At 43.4% G+C, this 8,347-nt stretch overlaps 1 protein-coding gene across 2 annotated transcripts in view; it reads right to left on the bottom strand.

The window, feature by feature from the left end:
• Window positions 1–1,068: 1,068 nt before the first annotated feature.
• Window positions 1,069–8,347, bottom strand: part of itsn2a (intersectin 2a) — a 29,630-nt gene continuing 22,351 nt past the window's right edge. For both annotated transcript variants that reach the window (XM_019871482.1, XM_019871483.1), the window contains exons 29-41: window positions 8,097–8,288; window positions 5,216–5,337; window positions 4,470–4,576; window positions 4,213–4,396; window positions 3,791–3,889; window positions 3,550–3,717; window positions 3,243–3,455; window positions 3,052–3,173; window positions 2,411–2,493; window positions 2,218–2,301; window positions 1,975–2,148; window positions 1,371–1,430; window positions 1,069–1,190 (exon numbers count right to left, since the gene is read on the bottom strand). In XM_019871482.1, the coding sequence (XP_019727041.1) occupies window positions 1,096–1,190; window positions 1,371–1,430; window positions 1,975–2,148; window positions 2,218–2,301; window positions 2,411–2,493; window positions 3,052–3,173; window positions 3,243–3,455; window positions 3,550–3,717; window positions 3,791–3,889; window positions 4,213–4,396; window positions 4,470–4,576; window positions 5,216–5,337; window positions 8,097–8,288 (1,703 nt within the window). In that variant the 3' untranslated portion in view covers window positions 1,069–1,095. The remainder of the gene's footprint in view (window positions 1,191–1,370; window positions 1,431–1,974; window positions 2,149–2,217; window positions 2,302–2,410; window positions 2,494–3,051; window positions 3,174–3,242; window positions 3,456–3,549; window positions 3,718–3,790; window positions 3,890–4,212; window positions 4,397–4,469; window positions 4,577–5,215; window positions 5,338–8,096; window positions 8,289–8,347) is intronic.

Here is an 8,347-nt window from a genome sequence, read left to right as displayed (position 1 = left end):
TTATTACCCTTTGACATTGGCAAGATTTTATCTGTCAAGTCTTAATCGAACATCGTGAGGACAATCAGTTTGGATGATGGATGGATGGATGGAAGTCTGAACTCATTCACTCCCAAAGACGCATTTAGATGTCTTTTCAGTCACCACACATTTAATCCTAGCTCCTCATTTTATATTAACTGTACTTGAAAAGGGTCTGAAAATAGCTATTTTCAAAAGTGTCTGAAAATAGCCATTTTCAGACCCTTTTTTCAAGGGTGGCGTCTGAAAAGACATCTCAATACGTCTTTGGGAGTGAATGAGTTAATTGTGGATGGCGGTGTATATAAGGCGCAGAAAAAAAACTAGTGCGTTTCCGGTAACCCGACTGACCGAGAATTTCTACGTCGAAAAAAAACTTTACGGACGGCATTTTTTTCAAAAAACCCTCTCCATTTTTGTGTAGAGGGTTTACATCGGTGCAAACTCTCGCGATATTCACGTTGAGCGCATGCGTCGTTTGCCCTATCGTCTGTCAACAACATTGAATCATGGCGGTGGCCGCGATCTCCGACGACAGTTTAAACCGCCTTTTGTGTGTTACAGTCGCATGCTCGCACCGTAATGTTAAGAAAATCCATTGATGTATCGAAAAAATTCAGCAAACTATTTGATGAACGCCACGGGCCGAGTAAAAACCGAGGGCGGAGGAGGGCAGAGGAGGGCGGAGGAGTACGGCGGAGGCGGCGGTGTGCCCCAGTCCCCTGAGTCCGGAGCGGGGAGAAAACTAAATAGGTGGTGAGCGGGGGGTTCACTGTCTCCTTGTTTTACGTTTTATGGTTATTTTGTTTAAATTTTTGATGGAAAAGAAAAAAAAAACTTTGTCCGACCTACCGACCCTATGCTGAAATTTCATGTTACCGGAAACACACTCTCTTTTTTGTTTGGCCTAATATTGTAGCCTATAGGTACAAACGGGTTCACAGGTTTCGTTTATACTTGTGTTTTACAGTGTGCTGCCAATTTATATTCTCAAGGCAAGGCTGCTGGTATGTGAAGGCACTTGTGAATGCGTGGCTTGTGATATTACATTATATGACTTTGAAGTGTTATTAGTCATTTGGGTGGCGGCTCATAAAGCTGCAGGTCCAGCTTGACCCAGACTTCTCCAGTGGGGACTTCGTGGAGCAGCAGGCGACGACCAGCGACACCTTTGCTCTCCATTTCCTTCTTGATGGTCGCCACAGGAACTTCAGTACGGCCCAGGAAGTCTAGTGAAAGATGGAAGGGCAAAAAAAATTGACACCGTGGCATTATTACCTCTTGTCCAGCAGAGTGCGCTAAATGTTAATTACAGTTTGTGCTACAGTATAATCTCACTGGCTACGGACCTTTGCTCTCCATTTCCTTCTTGATGGTCGCCACGGGAACTTCAGTACGGCCCAGGAAGTCTAGTGAAAAAGATGGAAGGGCAAAAAAGTGACACCGTGGCATTATTACCTCTTGTCCAGCAGAGTGCGCTAAATGTTAATTACAGTTTGTGCTACAGTATAATCTCACTGGCTACGGCAATGCAGATGTACAAAGAAGATGGCTGTGATCAGAATAACTAAAATCAAGCAACGGTGCCCGACATAGTGAGTTTGCCATTTCTTGTGGCTGCTGCAATATCGTGAGTGTCGTGGCATTATTACCTCTTGTCCAGCAGAGTGCGCTATATGTTAATTACAGTTTGTCCTATAAACTCAGTGGCTACGCCAATGCAGATGTACAAAGAAGATGGCTGTGATCAGAATAACTATAAAATCAAGCAACGGTGCCCGACACAGTGAGTTTGCCATTTCTTGTGGCTGTTGCAATATCGCGAGTGTAGGACGTCCTTCCGGTAACCCGACTGAAGCATCTTGAAAAGTAGTAAACAACCACCGGTGACTAGGAAAACATTAAATCCAATGAAACTTTGCACTGACAGACTCAATTCTGGTGTCCACTGACCGTCCGGCGAAAACTGGTCCTTCTCAAAAATAGTGATGCACAAGACGTCCTGGTAGAGGTCTTTGATGAAGAACTGGCAGTTGAAGTTCCACTTGGGGTTCAGTGTGTTGCTTATGGGTCGTGACGTGTAGCACTGGGCCCCCATGGTCAGTTCGCAGTAAGGGTTGCTCTTGCCTGCAGGGGAGCGAGCGATCAGATGTGAGTGACAACATCAACACCCTTTAATGACTGTATTATTGTTACCGTTGGGCTTGCAAGCTTTGAGCTCTTGGGCTTCAGAGATGGTCACCAGTAGCCTTCCGATGCCGCTTGCCTTCAGAGAACGAGCTACGAAGCCATGAGTCACAAAACGACAACATGGACTTGTGAAAGGGACATCAAGAGACACGAAAGGACAAAATGAAGGCAAGTATGTCAAATTAGTGTTTGCACTGACCTTGATATGCCTTCTCCCGTTTTTTCTTCTCCGTCTCGATGAAAAGCTCAGACGCCACTTTGATTTTCTGCACCCACGCCGCCCTAGCAAAACAACATGTTAGGGCCGCAAATGACGATACAGACTCCGATACGATACCTCGGCATATTCTGATTTCCAGTAATACTCAACTACTGGAAATATTTTTTCTTCCCCCCTCCCCCAATTTTGCTGCTGTAGACTGCAAATTTCCCCAGTGTGGGACAAATAAAGGTTATCTTATATAATTTTATGCGTACATCTGGTTAGAAAGTAAAGCGCGGAGAGCCTCTGTCGCCTGACTAAATGCATCTCAGATGGACACAAACGGTCGGATTGGAAGGTGGTCTATGAAGGGCGCAAATGCCCGTTCCTAACTGCGCTTCTCTTCGAAAATACCAAAAGAAAGCAGACTATCCATGCGCACAATTAGACTGCACTTTGGACTAGCGTTGGGCATGAAAACAGCCTTTGGTGTGTGGCGGAGTCAACGATTGCCCTTTTTTTTTTTTTTGCAAACTGGTTCGGCCGTGCCGCTCGGAGTGCAGCGGGTCTCCATCAATAATTCTAAAACTGGCACTTTTTACTTTCATGTGATGTCCATTTCCAGCGTGTGTGCTCACCTTTCATTCAAGGTGTCAGTCTTGAGCGAGTAGACACGGTCGATGTGCGAGACGAGGAAGAGCGGCTCATCGCTAGACGGGTCCGGCGGCATCTTGACCAAAACCTCATTGAGGAACAGCGGCTGTTTACAAAATAAAGACAAAACAAGTGACGCAAATGACATCACGCAGGTGTGACTGCGCTCACTTACAGTCTTGTACATCTTGAGTTGGATGCCGCTCTTAGGGCTAAAAAGCTTGTCGGGCCCGGAGGAGGACAAGGATTTGGCGCCCTGGGTCAGGAGCAGGAAGTCGTTGAAGAGGAAGGCCCACAATTCCCGGCTGCTCTTGGCCTTGTGCAGACGGCCGCTGTGGAGCAGCTTGCGTGGTCCCAGGCAATTGGTGAGTGAGTTAAACACCAAGTGCTGCCAGTGACACAACCGTGACCATCGTCGCTTTTACTTGCAAAACCGTTTTTTGTTTAGGGTACAGAAATAATGTGAAAGAGGCTCCTCTCACTTCAATGGCGCCATCACACAGCACGTGGCTCTGGATCCACTCGAGGCGATCCGAGTTCTCCTTCTCCCTGACGCCCTCGTTGACTTGCGAGCACAGCTCCTCGGCTCGCTCCAGAGCTTCCCTCAGGGGCGATTGATCCGCATGGTGGTCGGGCGTGTGCTCGAGGATCTAAAGCGACGACATACAATACATTCAAGAAGGAGCAACAGGACGAAGGGATGAAACGTGCATCCTTATTTACGTTCTTGATGAGTAGAGGGTAGCGTGTGATTCTCTGCATGGGTTTGAGGAGGAAGCTGGACAGAGGCATTCCTTTGCAGCGGTAGTTCGTGGCGATCTTCTGCTCCAGGAAGAGGAGAGAGAGATGCTTAGTGTGTGAATGCTGAGAGATCTTACATCTCCGTCCAATAAAAAAAAAAAAAAGATTCTATTTTTTGCGTTTGTAGGATATTCAAAAATTGTTTTCACTTGTGAGCAACTACATGCTAATACAAGAGTACTACTCTAAACATGCTATTTGAAACCTTGATTTTAGTGACACTCCCCTCTTGTTTTATTCAATTCATGAATAAAAACGAAACAAATATATTTTTAAATTTGCCACTGAATGATATCACAGGGTTATGTTTGTCAAACTTGAGGATATTTGTGCGAGGAGAGTACTTTGAGGAAGTTCTTGAATTCGGGCTGATTGTTTGTTTTGCTCTGCAGCAGGGCGGCGGCGTTGAGCTGGCAAGAGCAGAAGCGGACGTAAGGCTGCATGTGCGTCAGCTCCGACGCCAGCAGATCGCCGATCAGCTGCACTGGCATGTTGTCACCGCCCATCTTCTTGCGCACACGCAGCGCCCTGCAAAGCGCGGAAACACATTGAAGCGACGAGGCATGCCCACGGAAGACATCTCAGTTGTTGACGTACGCACTTGAGCAGTTTTGTGTTGCACATGATGAGCTCTCTCCAGTTGACAAAAATGATGCCCATTTCCTCTTCCGTTAGTCGACCTGATTCTGACATAGGCTTGTAGAACACCTGACAAATACAACATTATTCTCAAAATTGGAAGAAAAAAAAAAATCAAATTCTTAAAAGCAGTTTGCTATTTAAAACTCATTTACTCCCAAAGACGTTTTTAAATGTCTTTTCAGACTTGGTCCAGAATTGGCTGGTACTGAATGAGTTAAATCAAATTTGAAAACATGGTATTTAAATGTTTTGGTCCACTTTTTATAGGGTTTTTATTTGATTACATAGGTAAGAATAATTCAAAGAAAAAATACATTTTCCCCCCCAGCTTAAAAATAAGGTTTAAATTTTTTTTGCATGTATAAAGTACAATAATCCCTAACAATCTTCAGACAATATGGTTTTAATAAATAATATTTACATAAAATTTTCGTTTTTTTAGGCCAATCTCAAAAATGAAAGATTTTAAAGGTTTTATATCGTTTAAATATTACACACCAACTTTTTATTATTTAGCCCAATTAAAAAAATAAAAGCATTTTACATATAATGGCTAAAACAAGATATTTAGCTTTTACAAACAAATGATTGCAACATTTGTTTTTGGCTTGTTTTTTTTTTTTTTTTTTTTTTTGGTAAATAGGATTCATTTTACAGTAATTATGTCATGCACACTAATTAATGTGTTTGTGTGTGCATGCAGACCTCCAACACCAGCTCCAGGTCATCCACGTACGTCTCCTCAGTGTGGATGACCTCGTGGATGTAACCTTGCCTCTTTCTTTCCCAGGGGCTCATCGTGTCCAGGGTCATCAGGTTTGCGCACCCTTTGAGACGTGCGCACACACACATGATAACACAACCCGTATTCAAACCTTCCTTTATTATCAGCTTTGTGAATCATGCCATTTACACGAGCAAGGCACATAGAGTGGCGGGCAAGTGAAAGCGAGCACCTTTCATGATTGCATAGGCCGGAATGGAGGGAAAGAGCACAGTGAAGACATGTTGGTTCTGCTGGTGATGTCACACAAGTGTAAAGTAAAAAAAAAAAAAGAAAATAAAAAAATCTGTCAAACTTGCATCAGGAAGCGTTTACGTTGGTCCATTTGAGTACGGCTGTTATGTTAAATGGAAGCCCACGTTATTCTACTCTCTTGTGGGCATTACTTAGAAAAGCAAAACCACAACATTAGGTAATCATGCTCAAAAAGGTGCCTTTAGAAAGACAATAATTCTTACTTCTGATTGACATGGAGGTAGTCATGTGACAGTACTGTATACTGCAGTGTTCCCAATACTGTGGCGTCATTTCACATTTACAGTGGGAATTTATTTATTTTTTTTTAAATAGCAAAACCAAATCATGCTTTGCATCATTGAGGGGGAAAAAAAAGTTTTTTATCGTATAAGTATCGTATAAGTATATTGATGTCCTTATTTTCCATATTTTGGCCGATTGATAGGCGTTTGGGTTTTTAGTCATCTGCCCCCAAAAATCCCATATCGGTCGGGTTGTAATGTTTTCCGCAATGCCAGGAGTTTAACATTCCTCAACCACTTCTCCCACCCTGGCGCGTTGAAAGCAATTGTACCTGTCCATCAATTTTTCAATCCGCTTGTGAATGCATTCCGGATGATCCGTTACTGCTCTGATGTGGTCATTTTATGGGATCTCTTTGTAAAAGAGGCTAAAGATGTTGTAATTCCTCCCAACAGATGCCATGCCTTGATTCTTCGCCAGGTGGCAATTTTCCGCTTTCAGAATCACAGCCATAACAGAGAGGAATGAGGGAGGTATTTATTTGAGGGGGGTGATCATTTTTTTTTGTCGCTGAAACTGTGCTGCATCTATTTGAGGAAATATGGAATCTGATTGCAGTATGCCATGTCATTAGCCCACCTTGAGTTGGGTTCTATGTAAAAGCTGATAAATACAACATATTCCTTTACGGCTACAGTACAGCAATTTTACAGGGTCTCGGTGTGAAAGTTAGTTCAAGAAAATGTGCGGGAGGTGAAAGAGGCAAAAGTCCTCTAAAAAAAACAAAAAAAAAACAGGCGAGGCTGGTTCTGTTTCTGCAGGTGGCTGGGATTCCGGGTTGCGGGGCGGTGAGGAAGAAGGAGGAGAAGGAAGAGGAAGGGGTGAAAGGAGGAGGAGAAGGAGGAGAAAAGCCCACATTGTTTGTCCTAGAGAGGAAACAAAGGAGAGATGACGCAGGAGGAGGGGAAGGTGAGTGAGATGAGACAGAGAGCAGAGACATTAATATAGTTGGAATATTAATGTGGGGCTCTGGCATGCACGTGCGCCTGTATTAATCATGTCGATGTCAGTGTTACATGGCCGCTAATTACCTCGGGTGGAGCGCCGCACATTTGTTCAGCGATGTTAATTAAACACACGTTCGCGCTTGTTAACACGGCCACGAGGCGCGTGTGTTAAATAAATGAACCTTCTAGTAAATGTTTGGATTCCATTTGACAAACAAAAATGTTCAGAGCAGTCAATGGATTAAATATGAGAAAATATAGCAGAAAAGTATAGAAATATATTTCCTTGAATGTATATCGGATGTATACCGTAATAGCTGTATGTAAAATAGCAAAACCATTCCTATTAAGATAACCTAGCTGTTATGTTACGCTTCCCCAAAAAGTTAATAATTGGGTGGTCCAGCATATTAACTCATTGAATCCCAGCCATTTTCACTGGAGCAACCCCCTCAATCCCAACGTTTTACTGGATTTTGACAGATCTTGCAAGGCCCACAGAATATTTGGTTCTAATGCTATATAAACATGGAGCCTACCAAAATAAAGTTTGGAGTCTCTTCTTTCAGAAGAAAAACCTTTTTGTTTCTATCTCTGTCCATTCTTCAGCAATTGGCATTACAAAATGGCTAAGTTTCATGAGGATGGCGATTCCTGGGCAAAAAACGGAGAAAAAGAGCTTTTTGTAAAAGCATGCATTTCAAGCACGTGAGGCACCACTGCCACCTCCTGGTCGCTTTTTTACATGATTTACAATGCAAACGGCTTATTGTCATTCACAGATTGTATCAGACCATCCTCCTCTCTATGACGCAAAAAAAAAAAAGACTTGGACGTACAAGTACGTCCTTGGTAGGCGGGGCCTAATTTTAAAAAGGCGTACAAGTACGTCTTGTGGAATGAAAGAGTTAAGAATTGTGTGAACCCGATTTTTTTCTCAACATCTCGACTCATGAAAAAGCCTTAAAAATATCTCCTCGCAATGAAACCAATGACATGTGGTGGCCGACCATGTTAGCTGTTTGGGTATTTCTGGGTCAGACGTGGAGGAAGGCTACAGATTACCGTGAAGTCACCCACACACCATGATAATAGGCTCAAACATGTTAGTTGATTACAAGAATGAAGATCAATTTCATTTTGGTTTTATAGAACAAGATGAGATAGCGATGTAGTCTAAGATGAATTACCTATCCATAATTCTGATAATCAGATGCGTTTGTTAACACAATATTTTACCAGCAGGGCGTTCTCGCTCATGTGATGACTTTCAGTGCTATTTTTAAAGTCTGTAAGAGGTCTTTGGTGTACTCACATTGCTGACTGGGGTCGGACTCGGTGGTCATCTTGACGTAATTGGTGGGCAATAGGCCCGTAACACCGTCGGCCTCCCCTTTCCACCAATCCGGGTTGGTCTTGTCTAAGACGTTGATGAGCTGGCCTTTGGAGAAACTCAGCTCGTCAGGATTGGCCGCCGTGTAGTCGTACATGGCAATGACTTGGCACACTGCATAGACACGGAAAGCCCTTTGAGTGGTCATTTCATATGCGTAATGTCCGTGTACT

This window comes from Hippocampus comes, unplaced genomic scaffold, assembly GCF_001891065.2.
Source record: "Hippocampus comes isolate QL1 unplaced genomic scaffold, H_comes_QL1_v1.1 scaffold100, whole genome shotgun sequence".
In the NCBI taxonomy this organism is placed as follows: domain Eukaryota; kingdom Metazoa; phylum Chordata; class Actinopteri; order Syngnathiformes; family Syngnathidae; genus Hippocampus; species Hippocampus comes.
Note: the sequence above shows the minus strand (reverse complement) of the source record. Positions and strands in the feature narration are given on the sequence as shown.